This window comes from Rana temporaria, chromosome 2, assembly GCF_905171775.1.
Source record: "Rana temporaria chromosome 2, aRanTem1.1, whole genome shotgun sequence".
Taxonomy (NCBI): Eukaryota; Metazoa; Chordata; class Amphibia; order Anura; family Ranidae; genus Rana; species Rana temporaria.
In genome coordinates, this window is record NC_053490.1 from 445,583,387 (window position 1) to 445,605,537 (window position 22,151).

At 40.6% G+C, this 22,151-nt stretch overlaps 1 protein-coding gene across 9 annotated transcripts in view; it reads left to right on the forward strand.

Annotated features, from left to right (window-relative positions):
- Positions 1-22,151, forward strand: part of RAP1GAP2 (RAP1 GTPase activating protein 2) — a 794,986-nt gene that overhangs the window by 693,455 nt on the left and 79,380 nt on the right. For all 9 annotated transcript variants that reach the window (XM_040338455.1, XM_040338453.1, XM_040338460.1 and 6 more), the window contains 5 exons: positions 2,352-2,430; positions 6,938-6,991; positions 7,359-7,442; positions 15,803-15,903; positions 20,741-20,870. In XM_040338455.1, the coding sequence (XP_040194389.1) occupies positions 2,352-2,430; positions 6,938-6,991; positions 7,359-7,442; positions 15,803-15,903; positions 20,741-20,870 (448 nt within the window). The remainder of the gene's footprint in view (positions 1-2,351; positions 2,431-6,937; positions 6,992-7,358; positions 7,443-15,802; positions 15,904-20,740; positions 20,871-22,151) is intronic.

Consider the following 22,151-nt stretch of genomic DNA (forward strand, 5'->3'; position numbering starts at 1 on the left):
GTTGTTTGCACACAAGTACCATCATGACAATGAACACTTCATCAATTTTTGGTATTGCCAATAAAACCGTTTGTGTCAGTTCTCATAACTGCTCAGTAACTTTGATATTTTTTACTGTTTTTTTACTTCTCATGCATAGATTCTGAATGTAATTGTTATGCTGGTGAGAAAACGAAGTTAGTTCTCAATTGGTTGGTGTGGAAATAGATAACTTTTTTGTTAGAGGTCCATCAATAAACACTATGGGGTTGCGTAACGTGAATATGTTTTTTTATATATAGCAACCAGTCATCATTTGAAAGTAGATCCTGGTTTCCATTAACAAGTGCCAAAGCTTTTATTTCCATTTTTCTGAAGTGACAAGTGTCACAAAATTATTCTTTTTCATATGTCCTATGTATAGTATATATGTCCAGTATTCACTGTATATGTGTATTTCTGTTCTCCTATTTTATATGTATTTTATATAAATCATCCTTGCTGTAGTATTAATGTGATGATAAAGTTTGGATTTCAGCACTATGGCATTAAATATAACTAAAATGACAGGAAAATGATTAGGTAGCCCCACGTTCCCATCTTCAAAGCCTTGCATGCAAATTCATAGGGCATTCCTGTTCAACTTTTTCATTTTAATAACTAACTACAATGAACTAAAATAACTGCAACCATTTATTTTATGTATCCTCAAGAGAATCTACTGGGTTGTTCAAAGGAATATATACAAAGGTGTGTGTGGGGGGGGGGGGCTACAGAAATTCTTTGATGGTGATCGGGACAAAAACTGGATGGACATGTCTCCATTGGGGGACTTATAAAGTGACTAGTATTAGAGCCTTGTACCATTTTAGTCATCGACTAATGCATAACATTTGGAGTCTAAATGATACTCTTTTTTGGGCTATTTTTAGAATTGTATAATGCCTGAGGAAGGAACCTAATGTGCTCTATAGACTTGCATCAATAATAATTTAAATTAGCCAAAAAAGTGTATCATGTACACTCAAAACTTTTTGCATAAGGCATACTGTAATGGGTAAAAATAACATGAATAAAAACATATATAGGTAATAAATATTAATATACAAGATCTATAATAAGGGAACATGTTATTTTGGTTGTCCTTTAAGCCTCGTTCACACAAACATTATTATAAACTTGTAATAGTAATAGGGCTTAGAGCCCAAGCCACGCTGTGTGTGTCAATGGACCCACAGAGCCTGGCTCATGATAAAACCCACACAAGTGCCCCCATAAAAAGCAGCTTCCTATTGGGGGCACTCAGAAAAGGGAGGGAGGAGCCAGGAGCACCAGCATGGGCAAACCATTGCATAAAGCAGATAGGCTGCATTCACACCTAGGCGTAGGCGATTTGCAGTGTTTTTACCGTGATTTGCCGCGACAAATTGCAGCGTTTTTTACCGCGATTTTCGCTGGAGGGGTGATTACACATTGTGTAATATGGCCGCACGCCGAAGACGCCTGAAAAAAAGGGTCAGGGACTTGTTTTGAGCTTCAGGCGTTTCGGCGTTCGGCGTTCGGCGTGGAGAAGTGAACCATCTCCATAGCCGACAATGTTAAATCACCCCTCCAGCGTATTGCAGGCTGCAATAGCGGCGGGCGTTGGGCGTGAAAACGCCTAGGTGTGAATGGAGCCATAAGTATGACATGTTTTTATTGGAAAAAGAGTAACTTTAACAATCATTTTAAATCCATCCCTACAGTGTGCAGATTTCAGCAACATACACACAAAAATATGTTAATTTAATTCCATTTTAAACAGCCTTTATTATGATTGCTTTAATAGTTTTAGTACCTTTGCTTGTCAAATCATGTAATTGTTTTGAAACTAGCAGTAAAATCTCTGCGCATATGTTAGAAGCACAAATCCTGCATTATAATCAAACAAGTTTTTAAAATAAACCTGTCAGTCGCTGAAGTATTTAGTAATATTTCAGCACAGCTGGGCCCTGCAGTAGTGTATGTCTGAAGCATTAACGAAGCCTGTGAATGCTCTACTGCTGTCAATTCCAATAATCCCTGCATGAGGAAAACAAACATTGTTCTATTTCTGAACTTTTTTTCAGCTATCCTGCCCAGCAAATACTGCTTTATCTGTGTCTTCATCTAATCTCTGAAATAAGTTTGTAGAATACTTTCTTCATCATCAGACACTTTATCAACATCAATTGTCCAAATGCTCTAAGAGCTCACAAAATAGTGAGGTTTATTCTAAATATGCTTGCTTCACATGAAAAGTGATGTCCTAGTTTTTAGTCTTTATGATAATGGAATATATTTGTTCTTGATTTAGACCTACATTTATGTTTATTCATTGACTTTATTTCAAGGTCAAAAGCAAAAACTCTACATGAACGAATTCCACTGGCCGGATTTAATAAACTTCCCAGCATCCCTCAGATAGCAAAGGTAGGTTCTGATTTTCTTACGGTCTTTATAGTCTGCCATGATTGTTGTTTAGCTCCTTATGGCAAAGGATATGTGTGTATTGTTTAAAGTCTATGTCAAGCCAAAGCTTTTTTTCTTGGTTTTTGGTAGAATGGGGGAAAGGGTGAATTATAATGGGGCTCTATAAGGAGTTGTCAAGCTTTCCTTGCATACACACTGTCAAGACAAAATCTCGTTGTTCTCAAATGCCGTGACGTACAACACGTACAACGGCACTATAAAGGGGAAGTTTCACTGGCACCACCCTTGGGGCTGCTTTTGCTAATCTCATGTTACTGCGTGTTAAATAAAAGTTTGGTGAGAGATGATTCACGCTTTTCAGTCTGTTACAGCGTGACGAATGTGCTATCTCCATTACGAACGCTACTTTTACCAAAGGTGCGCTCCCATCTCATACTTTATTCTGAGCATGCGCGGGTTTCTAAGCATACACATGAACGTGTTTCTCGTCGTAAACCAGCCTGACGAGAAACACGACGAGGAAATTGAGACTCCCGACGAGAAAAATGAGAGCATGTTCTCTTTTTTTCTTGTTGAGATCCACGACAGTTTTCTTGACGAAAAACATACACACAACCGTTTTTCTCTGCAAAAATGCTCTGCCAGCATTTTTCTTGATGGATTTCTCAGAGGAAAATGGTCATGTGTACGAGGCCTGAGAGAAATCCTCTCTAACTAGATTGAAGTAAAAAAGCTGACAGGATTTCTAACCCTTCCCTACTAAAAAGTTCCACACTTTTTAGTGGAACTTAAAATGCTTAAAAAGTTCCTCTAATGGTTTTCCTCCTCCCAGCCTCTAATTGAAATGCAGTCTTCTTTTTATTTTTTTGATCTGATAGCAGTTTTTGACAGGTACCCTCTCCCCCTTCCTGAATTCTCACCTAGGCTCAGGTTGCACCTCTTCTTCCCACAGCCAACTGGGATCCTCACACATCCCAGGAGTATGCAGTACCAGTCTTCCTGCAGCACAGGATCTTGTGCATGTGCAGTGGGGAGCTGTCTTTGAATCATATAAATGTCACAGCTGGCTCTCAAATTCAAGATGATGGCAATTGGGTTCCGTATTTCTTTTTAAAAGGCTGATTCACACTAGAAACTGCATTTGAATTGCACAGGAAAGTGTTGCGTGTTTATGTGCGATTCACATGCAGTCCTGTGCAGTGTGATTTAAAGGAAAAGGGAAATTCCTTAGGGGTCCGTACTTCAGGAGAGGAATAGGAACAGGCGGCGGGATACTCCTTGAATAAGCTTTATTGAAATATAATATACACAATTTCAAAACACAGATCGTTTAAAATGGGTTGCATCAAGTAATAAAAAAGACAATGTTGTCTATTAAAAATGCACTTCCGGGGTCACAACCATGCTCAGTCATCCATAATACACAGTGGGGCAGATCCACAAAGGTGATACGCCGGCGTATCTATTGATACGCCGGCGTATCTATTGATACGCCGGCGTAATTTGAAAATTCCCGCGTCGTATCTTTGTTTTGAATCCTCAAAACAAGATACAACGGCATCTCGGCTAGATCCGACAGGCGTACGTCTTCGTACGCCGTCGGATCTAAGCTGCAATTTTTCGGCGGCCGCTAGGTGGCGTTTCTGTAGAATTCCGCGTCGAGTATGCAAATTAGCTAGTTACGGCGATCCAGGAACGTGCGTCCAGCCGGCGCATTGTTTTTACGTCGTTTGCTATTGGCTTTTTCCGGCGTATAGTTAAAGCTGCTATTCTGAGGCGTACTCAATGTTAAGTATGGCCGTCGTTCCCGCGTCCAATTTTGAAATTTTTACGTCGTTTGAGTAAGTCGTTCGCGAATAGGAATTTGCGTAGAATGACGTCACCGTCGTAAGCATTGGCTTGTTCCGGTTAAATTTCGAGCATGCGCACTGGGATACCCCCAGGGACGGCGCATGCGCAGTTAAAAAAAACGTTGTTTACGTCGGGTCGCAACGTATTTACATAAAACACGCCCCCATTACATCCATTTGAATTCCGCGACCTTACGCCGCCAGAGATACACTACGCCGCCGTAACTTACGTCGCAAATTCTTTGTGGATTCGAAAAAAAAAAAATAAGTTACGGTGGTGTAGTGTATATTAGATACGCTGCGCCCGGCGTACAGATGCGCCGCTGTACGAGGATCTGCCCCTGTATGTATAGTGCAAAATCTCTAAACCATTGGTTTGGAATAAGGGGGTCCTGGGAAACCTCTGCGGTACTTTTACACATTGCTATGTGTCTCCCGTTGAGACATCCAGGCCTGCTATTGACCCTAAATTACAGAGTGCAATGTACAAAAGTGAACCAAAATGAACTGTGCTAAATAAGGTCTGTGAAGCAGCAGATTCATGGGGCAGAGTGTCTTAATCTCTGTAATCTTCAACGGTTCTTAATTCAGCAATCTTGATAGCACTATTAGGTCATAAAGCTATATGAGCTGGAGCATATGTCAGTCAGCATCAAGCAAGGTGAATGGTGAGACACAAGATGTGGGTGATAGCAGTGTATCTGGAAATGGTTATCCTGGGGAAGAGGGCAAATCACAACTGTGTATGTCCACCAATAGCATGCAGAATGGTCACTGTCCCCTTCTGATGGACAGATAGCCTGAACAGATGCATAAATCATTGGGTTGGAATGCCATGGATTGGTGATTTAAATCCCCAGCAGGGGGACACCAAGACTCACATTTGGCTGACCAGCTAATCTTCCAAGTGGGGGGTTCAGTCCTCTTAACTCCGCTCACACATAATTTCTGGCAGTATCACCGCTGCATCTCACCATAGCTCCTTTGCTGGTAACAGGTACATGCTGAGCCTCAGTTGGCTGCTCTCTTCCGGTTTCAGGATGGGAAAGGGACGCACCAGACCCCTGCTGTGAGCCGTCGGAGGTGTGAACCCAGCCTCCGTGTTTATAAGATCACTTTATCATCATGCAGTTTGGATTATGGACTTTATCATCTTGTTTATGAACTTTTGATTTGAAGTCCTTTTTTTTAATAAGTGCTGATATCTGTTTCTCTGTGAGAACTTTAGAATTTTAGTATCAATTTTATATATTTTTCAAACTTTTAATAAACATTTTTGTATTTTAATTTATTTATTTTGTCACATCGTGTAGGATAGGAGTGCTGTAGTATTATTCACTGTTTTATATTAGCTAAATGCAACAAGTGGTGATCTTTGGGTGGCCATAAAAAAGATAAGTACTAAGAACCATTTATCTATGGTGGGACTTTAGTGGCTGGTTGTGTTTTAAAATGTGTGTCTAAATTGGGTTGCAGGGCCCCAGTGCATATACTGTAAATAGTACAGTTTCCAGGTTAGCGAAGATTAAATAGTACTTAATATCATACTGAATATTTTATGGCACCTAATGATTTAGCAATATGGCATATTATACCTACAGTATAAAGAAAAACGGTAGAACTTATCATTTACAAGGTTTACGAAAGTAGTTGGTTTACTGTTCACTTCATAAAACTCATATTAGTAAATAAGATAAAGTTATGATGATTTAGAATTTAAAATTATGTTTGAGAGAAGTTAAAAGGACAGGTTATTTACTTGGACTTGATAGGTTGATAGAAGTAAATGCAGATTTCTCCTTTTTTAATAAGCTTAGTGAACATTCACTTGTCTATTTGAACAGTCTCTACATCCTGGTAGATCAACCACAGTGCATTTGTTGAAAATCTCTTCTTTATTCACAAATGATGAAAATAATAGTTTTTAAAAAAAAGTAAATAAAATGTGCAACTGAACCATCATGCCGGACAAATTGATGAACAATACGCAAAGAATTTACAATACTAATGCCGCGTACACACGGTCGTTTTTTGTGATGAAAAAAAACGTCATTTTTTTCTCATGAAAAAAAACGATGTTTTTCAAACTTCATTTTAAAAAACGATGTTGCCTACACACCATCGTTTTTTTCAAAATGCTCTAGCAAAGCGCGGTTACGTTCAGCACGTACGGCGGCACTCTGTTCCATTCAAGCTCGCGTCATAACTTGCTTCTGAGCATGCGCGGGTTTAAAAACGTCGATTTAAACGTCGTTTTAGCCCACACACGATAATTTTTATGACAAAAAACGACGTTTTGAAAAACGACATAAAAAATTGAAGCATGTTCGATTTTTTTTTTGTCGCTTTTCAGAAGACATAAAACAACGTTTTCCCCACACACGGTCATTTTAAATGACGTTTTTAAAAATGTTGTTTTTTTATCACAAAAAACGACCGTGTGTACGCGGCATAAGTAAAAGCAAGTAAAATGTGTTGGAATGTCTGAATAAGTTGCATCCATACCATGGTTATAACTAGAGTAATATGTCCATAGCAGGATATAGTGAAATGAAGAGCAGTGATAATCTCTCACTTTTTAATAATTAATTTTAGTAATTTGTCAAAGGTGACCCATTCTTGGTAAGAATAATTATTGTAATGTTCTTTTTTTTTAGGCCTTATGTGACGATGCTACCGGGCTTAAATTCAATCCAGTTCTTTATCCAAAGGTAACACAATACATATACAAACACATATGTTTTACATTTTCACAAGATTGTATCTATTTTTGAGATTCTAGTGAATATTCTGATGATTCTGATGAGCTGTTTATATAACAAATTTCCTTTGGGAATAAAAAGTATTCTGTATTCTATCTGTATTCTGTATTTAATGAAAAGGGTAAAAAAAAAAAAATATATGAATTCGGTATCAGCACTGGTTATTTCTATTGTTAAAGGACAGAAGTGTGAATAATAATAAAAAAAAAATGCTCTAAATTTATTTCTAATTTATGATTAAAATAATAGATATGATCAGATATTAGGAAATGGAATGTATTTTCTCTACTTTATGCTTCTTCATTTATGTTTTCAGGCATCCCATTTGATTGTTGCATATGATGAACATGAAATCAACAATACTTTCAAGTTTGGTGTTATATATCAAAAACTTAGACAAGTAAGTACAGTGGTATCAAGTTTGCAATCTACTTTGCATTTGATTTTGTTATTAGAACCTTTTCAAAATTGTCCAGAATGGTATGGAAAGCTCCTGGCTGCCCGTCTGATGAGACGATTGAGCAAAAAACAGCCTGAGCTTTAAAAAGTCTACTAGGGAAACTGTTACTGGCAGAATCACCAGGTTAAAATAACAGAAAAGGAATAAAAAAGGAAATTATTGCAGCCAACACATCTAAGGATTAGTAAGCTGATATATATTAACCACTTGCCGCCCCACCATCAAATGGCAGCGAGGCGGTGCGGTTTTCTGGGTGGGCATCATGTGACAGTGCCCAGAACGGACGCTCTCGTGCGCCCACAGTGGCGTGGATCGCGGTGATCGTGGGCGTGCCAAGTTGCTAGGACACGGTGCAACCCCGATCTCTGTGAAGGGCCACGGCTCTTTAACCATGTGATCGCCTGTGTCCAATCAAAGCCGGTCACATGTATACACGGAGGTTTGTAATCAGGGCACTAATCACTGGTGCCATGATTACAATAAAGCCCCCACATCACCAGCAATAAGTGCCCACTAGTGCCAGCAAATGCCAGAAATCAATGCCCATTAGTGATGCCAGTCAGTCCTGGCTATCAGTGCTGCTCATCAAGGCCCATCACTGCTGCCCATCAATACCACCCATCAATGCGTATCAGTGCCGTCCATCAGTGCTGCCTATCTGTGCTGGCTATCAGTGTCCACCAGTGCCGCCTATCTGTGCCCATCAGTGCCACATATCAGTGCCCACCAATCAGTGTCCATTAGTGTGGCATATTCATGCCTCTTCATCAGTAGCACCTCATCAGTGCCCATAAGTGCTGCCTTATCAGCACCCATCAATGAAGGAAAAAAAATACTTATTTGAAAAATGTACTTACAGAAACTAGGGGGAAAAAAAACAAAAGTGATTAAATACAACCAAAAAAAAAACTCTATTTGTGTAAAGAAAATGATACAAATTTCACATGATTACAGTGTACCATGACCACGCAATTGTCATTCAAAGTGTGACATCGCTGAAAGCTGAAAAATAGCCTGGGCAGGAAGGGGGTGAAGTTCCCTGTATTGAGGTGGTTAAATTGTGTTTTTTGGATTTGTATACTCTTTATGTAACCTACCTAGATATTATTTGAAATGCTGTAACTATAAAATGTTGACCAATACATAAAGAAAGCTTTCAGCATTTTTGATGCAACAAAATACAATGTGTAAAAGGTTGTAAAAAAAAAAATCAGTAATCAGCTTTCTTTGTTCTGACTTCCATTTTGAGGCAGCCTTTTGCTGAGTTGTGGCATGGTGCAAGTCATCTTTACTTGCACTGACTTAGTTTAAATGCAAACTGTAATGGTGTTGGGTCACTTTTATTTTAGCTGTTAGAGTTTAAACAATTGTTTTATTTTTTTTGTTTTTTATAGTCTTAACTATTGTAAATAACGAAAGATAATGTACAGTAAGTGTTAATAATAAAAAAAAACGAATACATGACAAAAAAATGTTTTAGTTAATGTTATACATCCCCTTTAAAACGTTGTTATCCTGTTCAAGACATCAGCTAATATGATACTGTTATTGTTTTAAACATTGTGAAAATACTTTTTCTAAAGTTTACCATAGGGAACAACTTCCCCTTGCAAGTAATGGCAGTAATATCTTTTACCTTATTTTGTGAAGGCCGAAAGTGTTATTGTCGTTCATGGTGACTGACATGTTCACGTTTATCTGAGCCCCGAGTGCATTGGACTGTGTTCTGTTGAGAATAGCCCCAAACACCTGCTGCTAAGTGCTGTATTAGGCCTCGTACACACGATATGTTAACCAGAGGACAACGGTCTGAAGGACCGTTTTCATCGGTCAAAACCGATCGTGTGTGGGCCCCATAGGTTATTTAACCTTAGGTTAAAAAAAAAGCAAACTTGCTTTAAAATTTAACCGATGGATTGCTAACCGATAGCTCAAAACCGATCGTTAGTATGCAAAATTGGTTAAAAACCCGCGCATGCTCAGAATCAAGTTGACGCATGCTTGGAAGCATTGAACTTCATTTTTTTCAGCACGTCGTTGTGTTTTACGCCACCGCGTTCTGACACGATCGGTTATTTAACCTATGGTGTGTAGGCGTGACGGACCATCAGTCAGCTTCATCGGTTAACCTAAGACAACGGTCCTTCAGACCGTTGTCCTCTGGTTAACCTATTGTGTGTACAAGGCTTTAGTGTTGTCTTTTTGAAATTATATATAGAAAATGTATAGCTCACCACCAGTAAATATAGGTTAGAAAACAATATTTTTCCTTTAGTTCCTGGCAGTCTACATGGCGGTGGAGATGTCCTTTGGAGTGGCTTGATTGGTACTTTGCTGGACCTGTTCTGTGCTTGGAAGTGATGTTTGATGGTTCTCATGCTTATGTCCATTGAATTTGGTGGTGGGTCACTCTAATTATGACCCCAAAACTAAGAAACCTTGATTCCGTCTGCATCCACATCCTTGAATAGAACATCTATGTGGATTTTGGACAACTACCATCCACATTTGTAAAGATGTTATAGTGCTTTACGCATCTTTATTTTACCTGGTTTCCGCCTTTACAGGCCTTGTGACGCCCAAGCATTTTGGTGCTGGCTGTTTGCTTCATTCTCTGACAAGTATACTCCTGAGGAAGAGTGTAACCACAAAACATGTAGAGTTTGCTACTGGAGAATTGTTTACATGTCCACTATCGTGGAACTTGTTTGTTATCTCTTTATCCCAGATTGCATCCGATAAGTGGGTGCTCCCTATTAAAGCGGGGGTTCACCCAAAAAAAAAAAATTCTAACATTACATTGAGCCGAGTTGTGAGAATGACAGTAGGCTGTTTTTTTTAATTTCCTTGCCGTACATACCGTTTTATCTATATTTCACCGTGGCTTCCGGGTATGTAATCTGCGGGACTGAGCGTTCCTATTCACATGTTAATTGATTGACATGCCTCCGACCAGGGCATACAGAGCGTCACGAGTTGCCGAAAGAAGCCAAACGTCGGTGCGCAGGCGCCGTATAGAGCCGACTCGCAGTCCGGCTTCTTTCGGCAACTCGTGACGCGTTGTATGCGCCGGTGGGAAGCATGTCAATCAATTAACATGTGAATAGGAACGCCCAGTCCCGCAGATTACATACCCGGAAGCCGCGGTGAAAAATATAGATAAAACGTTATGTACGGCAAGGAAATAAAAAAAAAAACAGCCTAATGTCATTCTCACAACTCGGCTCAATGTAATGTTAGAATTTTTTTTTTTGGGTGAACCCCCGCTTTAAGTAGCATCCAGTGTTTAGCATCTACCTTTCTATGTTTTTAACAATGTATATTTTTGTATAATCAATTTATATTTTTGTAACTCTATACTGTACCATGAAAGTCCACATTTGGTTCCACACCGTGGGGTTGATCTACTGAATGCAAATAGGCTGTTCAGGTTGCAAGTGAAGTTGCATGGGAATTTTCACCAGAGCTTAGTGAATGTGGTGAAATTTCACTTTGCAATGAATGCCCAGTCACATACAAGGAAAAACAAAAAAAACATAATTTTTGCTTGTATGTGATTGGATGAGGGACATTAGCAGAGCTTCATTCACTAAGTTTTGGGCAAAATTCCCTTGCACAATGCAACTTTTCTTGCAAAGTGAACCGTCAATTTGCTTTTAGCAAATCAGTCCTTTTGTCTCTGTATGGAGGCAATTATTTGCCTAATGTTAGCTGTGTGTACTCTGAACACCTAATTGTTCAATGAAAAAGAGAAAACAAGATCTGTTTTTCACATGGATGGATGAAGTGAACACAGCTTCTCTTCAAGAAAATTGAATTTGCTTGGTGAAAAAATTTCTCCACTCCTTAAGGCTACTTTCACACTGAGGCGCTTTGCAGGCGCAATAGAGGCGCTTTACCGCCGACGTCACCGATGCCTCAGTGTAAAAGCAGTCTTAATAAATTAAAGCGGTTGTATTTATTTTTTAAACCTGCAAGGCAAAAGGCATACTAGCTCATTCTGAAATACTCACCTTGTAACGAGGTGTAGAGAACTTACCTGGTCCACCCTGAGGGAGATGTCATCTTGCCTCGGCGTGTCTTCCGGATATCGTCGCTCCAGCGCTGTGATTGGCTGGAGCGGCGATGTCGTCACTCCCGCGCATTTGCTTCATTCCGAGACTTCATTCCGGCATGGTCCGGCGGCATGCGCCGCTGCAATCAGCGGCGCATTGCGAGGGGAATATCTCCTAAACTGTACAGGTTTAGGAGATATTCTTTATACCTACAGGTAAGCCTTATTATAGGCTTACCTGTAGGTAAAAGTGGTAGTAAAGAGTTTACTACCACTTTAACCCTCAAACCTCCAAGCAGCATTGGGATTTTCATAAAAAGGCTATTATAAGGTGGGGACACCTCCAATCTCCATGCATCCACAAATGACCGTGTGGAACAAATCCTCGATATTATTATTATTTTGATTATTATTAGTATTGTTGTTATCCTAAAAATGCACAAAAGATTTTCAGGCTAAACTAAAAGATCAGTGCAGTTTCTATTGTCACACAAATATTTAGAATTTAGTGGTTTCTAATGTTCACTGAGTTACAGTCAGATTATTTTGTTTGTCAAAACATTAGCCTATGAAGCCATGTGTATAATAGAAATGCTGTAATTAGGGAAAAGAATCAGAACACGAAAGGCAGAGAGGAACAAATCCACTAATTTGTCACAGAAATTTCTGGCAGGCATCTTAATTATCATCCCATATTTTGTACCTCGGTGTGGTGCCAGCGCTGTAAAGCTGCAAAATGTTATGGTGTTGGAATAATGCAGTACACAGGACCAGCATTAACAGAAGGGATCTGCATCCTAATTCTGATATTACTATGCAATTATATTGTACTCATTTCAATTTAAATGAATTCCTAGTTTCATTATATATGGGTGGATACATATGCACTATACACCTGTGATTTCTTAGCTGGGTGCAAAACTCTTTTTAATGTGAGGAGCTGCCACAGCCTGGGTGCAACATGTACCTCGTCCATGACTTGCCTGTGCACCAAGGCCAATTATGTTTATCTTAAGCTTACCGCAGTCAGATAAGTTAATTCATGCTTTCTAATTGGTTTACTTTGAACATACTCATTGCACTGCCCAATATTTCAGTCTGGCCAGAGCCAATGAGTTTTGATATGTTTCTAGGACAGTGGTTCTCAACCTTCTAGTGCCGTGACCCCTTGAAAATTTTTCGTAGCATGGGTTCTCAGCACCCAAGGCAAGACAAGTAATTTGTGCCCCTAACCAACAGACATTTAGCGCTCCCTCATTCCCTTCCACTTGTACAGTATTAAAACCCCTTATGGTACATTTTAGGATGTACCACTCTTTCTCTTTGTTCATCTTTCTTTCCCTTTTATCTCTCTCTCTATGCTAATTTCTTGTCCCCCCCCCCCATACCTCTCTCTAGCCATCCTTTTTGTTTTTTCTCTTATTCTTTTTCTCTCTTTTTCTTTGTTCCTCCCCCTCTTTTCCTCTCCCCTCCACGTATTCTCTATTTTTAATCCTCCTCTTACTCCTTGGTGAGGGGAATGGGATAAGTGGCAGTGCTGGGGTTCTGATCAGCCAACTTAGGTGCTCTTGATCAAGATCATCTGGTGATCTGAGAACTGTAGTGGGGTTATTTAATGGCAACTATAATCACAGGTAGTGTTACTCACAGTATCTTTGGCTTTACTGTGTCTCTGACTTTGTGGTGTCTCGTAGCAGTGACACCTATGCTGAAATCAGGAGATAGGGTCTCCTCCAGCCCCTCCCACTTCCCATTTCTCACCAGTCAGCTGACCTCTAGTCTCTGCTCCCCAGCCATGCCATAAACTGATTGGGTGGCTGCAAAGAGGCTGAGTGGGTGGCTACAGGCTCCAGGGAAAGCCCTGCTGGGCATCTGCGAAAAGGCTGGGTGAGCAGCGCAGGTTTCAGGAACAGCCCAGGATTCGGTGACCCCTGGCAAATCGTCATTCGACCCCTGAGGGGGTCCCGACCACCAGGTTGAGAACCACTGTTCTAGGAGGTCAGAAAGAAAGATTACCAATCTCCAAGCCTCAGGTCCCTCATGTAGCTCCCGCCCTACTCAGACCAACAGGTGCTGGCTCTGCACAGGTCCATGGAGAAAAAACATATCCTGGACTGCCGCACTCCACTGAATGGCATCTTTATTAGTGTAAAATCAATATAATCCAATACAGTGCAGTCAAATAAAAGTGGACAAAACAAGGGAAAAAATGGCTAACGCCTTTTACATCATGAGATGCTTACTCATAGCTAGCTTGGATTATATTGATTTTACACTAATAAAGACGCCATTCAGTGGCAGTCAAGGATATGTTTTTTTTCTAGAAGGTCAGTGGTAAGATTTCCCTGGCATAGTTTTTGGCTCTGTGTCAACCCACCTTGGCTTCTCACTCTCGCCACAGCAGGGTATTCCTGTGCTAGATCTCATCCATAAGGGTACCTGAAAAGGGAAGAATCTATTAGGTGATCCTATATATATATATATATATATATATATATATATATATATATATATTTACTGTTTATATAAAATCAGACTTGAGTGGACTGCCACTCTAAAGTACTGTAAAGTTAAAATCATAGGAAGAAGGAACAAAGTAGATTCCAGTGAGTCAAATTTCGTCAGCATGCAATTTCAGGGAAATTAGGAAAATATATATCTATAGACTACTCGGTTTGTTCATTAGAGTGTAATGATTCTGTTATTACAGTTGTATGGTTTCCTGCCTTTTATTGCCTTGCAAACTATGTTGTGAGTAGCAAACACATTTTTTTTTATTAAATGCTGGGAAATCAGTACGTGCATTCAGCAATTAAGCAACACATAGAACAAAATAGATGTACATATACTACTTACTAAATGGGGGTTATGAAAGGCAAATCCACTTTGCATAACAAGTGCACTGCAAGTGCAGTCCCTGTAGATCAGAGGGGACATGCAAGGAAAATAAAAACATAATTGTTACTTGCATGAGATTGGATGATAAAATCAGCAGAGCTTCCCCTAATTTCTGAGCTTCCCCTCAGATCTACAGCGACTGCACTTACAAGTGCACGTCCAAGTGGATTTGTCTTTCGTAAATAACCCCCATTGACCATTTGAGGTAAAGTCAGATAGATGGTAAGGCCAGATCATCCAACTATACTCATGACTGCCAGCTTTTGTGCCCAGACATTTTCAACTAAAGTGCCATGGCACCTTGGGTACCTTCTGGGTTCTTCAGTGGTGCCCTGGCAATGCCTAAATATTGCCCCAAATTGCCCAAAAAAATTCAACATACCATAAAGCAACAGGTTTTTATTGTGCAGCATTACAACCTTGGGCACCATGTGGGCCAGCCAGTGGCATCATAACACCCAATGATGTTATAAGTAGATAAGGAGGGCATTGGGAGCTTTACCGCTCCCCTGCCCCTCTCCATCAGCACTGGGTTCACATTATCTGAGCAAGGGAGAGAAACTAAGGGAGAATAGAAGCACTGGACTAGTCATTACCAGTGTGCAACGTTGTATTTGCTCTTATAACCTTTTATCACAGATGGGATGGTTGAGCTAAATTACATTTTTTATTTTAGTTTTTGCAACAGTGTATTTGCTTTGTAAGAATAAATCAGCTTTGATGTTGGGTGTCCTACAAGAGTGATATGTAAAATTATTAGTTTCGTTTTTTGGATTTTAGAATAGGGTGCTTCGAGATTGGGATTTCAAGGGGTGCCTTGACTAAAAAAACGTGGAAAAACACTGGATTCATACATGGTCATATATAAACATTTGGCACATATCTCCAATTTATAGATCATATGGGGGGGGGGTGACAGAAGAAGGCAATCACTTAGGACTCGTACACACGACCGAGTTTCTCGGCAAAAACCAGCAAGAAACTTGCTGGGAGATATTTTTTTGCCAAGGAAACCGGTCGTGTGTACATTTTCGTCGAGGAAACTGTCGAGAAACTTGACGAGCCAAAAAGAGAGCATGTTCTCTATTTCCTTGATGGGAATGGAGAAAATTGGCTTGTCGAGTTTCTCGACAGCCTAACAAGTAACTCAACGAGGAAAACGATGTGTTTTGCCCATCGAGTTTCTCGGTCGTGTGTACGAGGCCTAACCCTATGTCGTACTATGGTTATATATTTGCTTGATTTGGAGTGGGGGGTTTAGATTTTAGATCTAACCTATCTGGATTTCTTAACAGTTGTGTGAACTAGATTTGTTAACTAATGTTATCACCATTTTCCTAATTTTCAGACGTTAGAAGAAGAATTATTCGGCAATAATGAAGAAAGTGCAGCTTTTAAAGAGTTCTTGGCTTTATTGGGAGATACTGTATTACTACAGGACTTCAAAGGGTAAGTTTTGAGAATGTATGCAGTGACTAACATAAGTGACAGTGTGGAAAGGAGCAATCTGGAAATTTAAATCAATAGTACAGATTTTGTAATGCCGTTTTGCCATCAAGATGATAGCTTTGTTTTGTTTGTGAAAAGTGAGATTAAATGGGTTGGAAATCAATATTTTGTACGTTGAAAAGTTTTGCTGATTATGTTTTTTTTCCTCAAGTATTTTCTCTAGATAGATTTGATTGCCCATTCTCTGTGCTCCTTTTGATGAAGGGAAAGTTGCAGTGTATGCAGCAATCAGAAACTTTGACATTACCAGCTATTGTCATGGTCTAAGCTCTTCCCTTGTCTGTTTCATTTATTGATGTAATATATTGTGTTTTATATTTAAACCACCACAATCTGCTAACATTTGGACCCTGAAACAGTCTTAGTAGCATTAACAGATGTGATATGAATCCCAAACTTACTATTGTGCAGTAACTTGCACCAACCAAGCAGAATCCAAATTTCTCTGGCTGTGGTTAAATTAAAATAAAAGGGATGTTCTTTGCAGTAGGTTGCTAGACTTTGGGGTGGATTTACCAAAACGGGGGAGTGCAAAATTTGGTACAGCTCTGCAAACCAATCAGCTTCCAAGTTTTTTTGTCAAAGCTTAACTGAACAAGCTGAAGTTAGAAGCTGATTGGCTACTATACACAGCTGCACCAGATTTTGCACTCTCCAGTTTTAGTAAATCAACCCCTGTGGACCCTTTCTTGCGCACTGTCTGATCAGGTCCGCCTGTCAGTTTTTTTAGGCAGACCTTATAGGACCCTCCATTCACCACTATGGAGTGGTGGATGTCAGCTGTGACATGTACGTTGACATCCGTTGTTATCCAATCCGATCCTGTCCGCCAAATCCAGATGGATGGTGGTCCTATTTTCTATCCGTCTGGAGGAAGGGATCGGATACGATAGGGTGAAAACGGACATGCGCTCTGTTTTCACCCGATTTCCCTATAGGGGAGACTGGGAATGAGTCCGTCTCCGCTCTGCACAGTGAGCAGAGATGGACATGTCATCCGTCTGCTCAGCAGGGATCAGCGGAGTGATCCCCCACTGAGCAAGTGGAGTCTGCCAAGCTGAGGCGCCCATGTGAAAGGGACTTTAGTCTGTTACCTTTGCTCATTGCACTATGCTACTGAATGAATCTAAATATCTAGTCACCATTTGTAAGAAAAACATTAATGTGTTAAAGCTTATAGCAAGCCTAAAGCCAGCCATAGACAGATCAAAATTCAAATTGCTGAGTAGGAACTGGCGAAATTACAATTCACCTATGGGAAGGCTGGTTGTACTAAAGGCGATCTATCAATCATCTTCAATACAACCAGCCTGTCTGTTTTTTTACATATGATCACTGGCGGCAGCTGTAGACTCCAGCAGTGATCAATATATTCTGATGGCGGGGAAATTTCCCACTGTCAGAATACAATTGTGCAGAGGGAGGGATTCCTCCATCAACACTGACTGTGTTGATGGTTGAATCTGCAATTTTCTTTTCTGCAACTCCTTGTTGAAATAAAGAAAATCGCATAGTCATCTAGTCTAGCACCACATTTAATGACCCTTTAACCACTTGCCAATCAGCCGCCACAGTTACTCTGGCAAGTTGGCTCGGCTGAGCAAATCGCTGTAGGTGTACGTTGGGCTCGTACACGGCAATCTTTGGTTGTGCGCACGCCGATTGGCCAGCGGGGGTGTCAACCAGTGGGTGTGGCAGGCTTGATGTCCTCCCATGATCGTGCAGTGACAAAACGGGGTTCTGCCAAAGTAAACAAGTCAAATTTCAGTTATGTAAGGGGATGACACACAGATCCTGTCTTTCTGCTATGCTGTGTTGTCCCAGGCAGCCCATCCCCCCGTACAGTTAGTAAACACACTGAGCGAACACATTTAACCCCTTGATCACCCCTGATGTTAGCCACTTCTCTGGCAGTGCCATTAGTACAATGTCAGTGCATAGTTTTAGCACTGACCACTGTAATAATGTAACTGGTTACCAATCTGTCTGCCGCAATGTCGCAGTCCCGCTAAAAATCGCAGATCACTGCCATTACTAGTATAAAAATCTAAATAAAAAATGCCAGAAATCTATCCCCTATTTTGTAGACACTATGGCCCAGATTCTCGTAGATCGGCGCATCTTTGTGCCGGCGTAGCGCATCTCATATGTTCTACGCCGACGTAACTCTGAGAGGCAAGAGCAGTATTCACAAAGCACTCGCTTCCAAACTTGCGGCGGTGTAACGTAAATTGGCCGGCGTAAGCCCGCCTGATTCAAAGTAGGTTGAAGGAGGGCGTGATACATGCAAATGAACCGTGACCCCATGCAAATGAATGGCCAAACGAACGGTGCATGCGCGCGCATGCTCACAATCACGTTGCATATACTCCCTAAGATACGACGGCTCAATGCCTACGACATGAACGTAACCTACGCCCAGCCCCATTCACGTACGACTTACATAAACATCGTAAAATATGACGGCTGTTCCGACGTCCATACCCTAACATGACTTACCCCTGCTTTAGGTGGAATAACTTTGCGCCGGACGTACGGCGTAGATTACAGCGACGGGCGCAAGTACGTTCGTGAATCGGCGTATCTCGGTCATTTGCATATTCGACACGTAAATCAATGGAAGCGCCCCTTGCGGCCAGCGTAAATATGCGCCCAAGATACAACGGCGTAGGAGACTTACCTCGGTCGGATCAAGCCAAAATTCAGGTGTATCTTGTATTGAGAATTAGGCGCATAGATACTACGGCGCATCCGTGGACTTACAGGGCGTATCAGAAAATACGTCGGAGTAAGTCCTACCTAAATCCGGCTATATAACTTTTGCGCATACAAATTGGCCTAAATTGATGAAGAAATTAACAATTTTTTTTACATTTATTGGGTGTGTTTTATAGCAAAGAATATTTTTTTTTTTTGTTTATAGGGCAAAAAAAAAAAAAAACGCAGAGGTGATCAAATACCACCAAAAGAAAATCTATTTTTGGGGAAAAAAGGGCATCAATTTTGTTTGGGTACAACGTTGCACGACCGTACAATTGTCAGTTAAAGTGACGCAGCGCCGTATCGCAAAAAATGGCCTGGTCAGGAAGTGGGTAAATCCTTCCGGGGGTGAAGTAGTTAAATAAGCTGTCCCAAATGAACGGTTTACTGCACTTAAAGGTGCGCTTTTTAACAGCTACATAGACCACTGTGTTCTGGCAGTGGGATGGGAATTTCCCTTCCCACTCCTAGAATGAAATCAAATCGGGCTGAGCATTGCTATAAATTAATACGAAGCTTCTGTTGATTGGCTAAGGCAGAGATTGAGACATCATCCTCCTACCTTAGAAAATCAGCGGAAGCTTTGTATTGATTCATAGAATACAAAGCTTTCGATTAATGGCTGAGCAGTGCTGTATCGGGTGCGAGAAAGGAAATCTCCATCCCACTGCAGGATCACAGCATTATATGCTGTATGTAGCTGAGGCCACATACAATAAATACAGTGTGCCCGACAAGAGCAGCTGATGTGAGTGCAGAAGTCTATTTTGGCTCAAATAAACTACCGTATTTATCGGCGTATAACGCGCGCCGGCGTATAACGTGCACCCCAAATTTAAGAAGGAATTTTCTGGAAAAAACTGTATTTATAGACTAAATAGCATATTTTACCTTTTTTGTACTTCCTATTTAATGAAACAAATCATTAAATATACAAGTTTTCAAAAAGAGCATTTTCTTTGTTTTTAGTGCAATTGTTTAAGTTTTGTTTTTATGTATATTAAAATACCCGTAAGAACAGTTTAAATGGCAGTATATTGCAGTATTCTAAATTAGCTGGTGTATTTTTAAATGAATTGGCCTCTGCTAACTTGACATTCTAGCGGCTTCAAATTTACAGAGTACAGATGCAAGCAGCATTTATAGGACAATAAAGCAAGAAATATCTTGTCAGGGATAATACATCCTGAGATCTGGGAGGTTTTCACCCCCGAAAGTGATCTGACAGTTTGATGGAGGCCTGAGGCCTCGTACACACGACCGAGGAACTCGACGGACGAAACACATGGTTTTGCTCGTCGAGTTCCTTGTTAGGCTGTCGAGGAACTCGGGCAGCCAATTTTCTCCATTCCCGTCGAGGAAAAAGAGAACATGCTCTCTTTTTGGCTCGACGAGTTCCTCGACAGTTTCCTTGTCGAAAAATGTACACACGACCGGTTTCCTCGGCAAAAAAAAAAAAAAACAGCAAGTTTCTTGCTGGTTTTTGCCGAGAAACTCGGTCGTGTGTACGAGGCTTCACATACCTCAGAGCGCCCGCCGGAAAAATCTCTGAGCCGTCATCTCCTCTCACTCGGCTGTCAAGTCACACACGCACAGTCCCGCCTCCGCCATCGGCATTGGACCATCTCCTGTGACAGACAGAACACTGGTCCAATGCTGGTGGCGGAGGCGGGACTGTGCGTGTGTGACTTGACAGCCGAGTGAGAGCCGAGAGGAGATGACGGCTCGGTGATTTCCGCCGGGCGCTCGTCCCCCTCCTTCCCCTCCGAGGTATGCTATCGGCGTATATCGCGCACCCACGATTTTCCCCTGATTTTATGGGGAAAAAAGTGTGCGGTATACGCCGATAAATACGGTATTTAAAAAGAGATTAAATGTGAAGTTATGCTTTAAGTGATTGGGTCTATAAATGCTTTAGCATATCTGTGAATACTGAAGTACCCAGTGATACCAATATATAGATTAGTTATGATTAAATCATGATTTTTTTTTTATAATACATAACCTTCTTTTCCAGGTTCCGAGGAGGTTTGGATGTAGCACATGGGCAAACAGGGACAGAATCTATATACACCGTATTCAGAGAAAAGGAGATCATGTTTCATGTATCCACAAAGTTACCATTTACAGAAGGAGATACTCAGCAGGTACACCGATTTTGCATTCTCAATTTTATACATGGTGTCACACGCTAGTCAGGTGATTTTTTTTAAATGCCTATATGCAGATAAAAAACACAAGGCTTGGGTGAAGCCTGTGGGGTAATACAAGACAATATGGTAGGAGGACTTGCCAGAAACATGCTGAACAATAAGATTAAATGGCCCGGAATAAGTAGGAGAAATTATTTCCCAATAGTTTGTTTTGCAAATGTGTTTTTAGTTTTATGGAAGTGACTCTTGGTTTATTATGTTTGCAAAAGGTAGTTTGGCTTACAGTGTTATGTTTTTATCTGTGGTTAAGTAATAAAACTCCATATGTCAAATTCACCAACATAAATAAAGAAAATAAAGTGGCGCTGCCAGCTTAACCCAATATTATAAGGATATGAACAGTAGCTCCAGACCCTGAGCTGTAAAGGCATTTGAACCTTTTGTACCAAAATTCATAGTTGCATACAGTATATTATTATTATTTAGGTACTTATATAGCACCGTCATTTTACACAGCGCTTTACATATACAATGTACATTCACATCAGTCCCTACCCTCAAGGAGCTTACAATCTAAGGTCCCTAACTCACATTCATATACTAGAGCCAATTTTTAGGCAGAATTAACCTACCAGCATATCGTTGGAGTGTGGGAGGAAACCGGAGTACCTGGAGGAAACCCACGCAGGCACAGGGAGAACATGCGCATGTAGTGTAGTGGTCTGGATTAAAACCAGCAACCCTTTTTACTGCTAGGCGAGAGTGCTACTCACTACACCACTGTGCTGCCCACAGTATATAGACTTAAACATGTTTAAAATGTTTTTATTCTTTTCCCATAGAAAAAATCTTTACAAACTTTTTTTTAAATCAACATCTGATATATAGTTCATAGATTCTTCATACATAAAAACATATACTTTAACATATACATACAACATAATACATACAAAAAAAAAATTTGTGTGGGTACAAAACTAGATCCATCCTTATAATCCTAGGTCTATAATGGGGCTTATATTATATCTTAGCACCTTTTCATTTCCTATTTTACCTCTCTTGTTATTAACGGGCCTCTTGGTGGTAGAGTGGTCATATCCACCAGTCTTCACCCCTTCCCCCCATGTGGGTCTAACCCGACATATACGCATTAGTTTACACACCCATACCCATCTATCATAGTAAGAGGAGAGGGGAGGAGGAAGGGAGGGAAGGAGAGAGGGAGGAAAAAAAAGGGAAGGGGGAGAAAAACGGGGGCGGGGTAGGACCATCTGG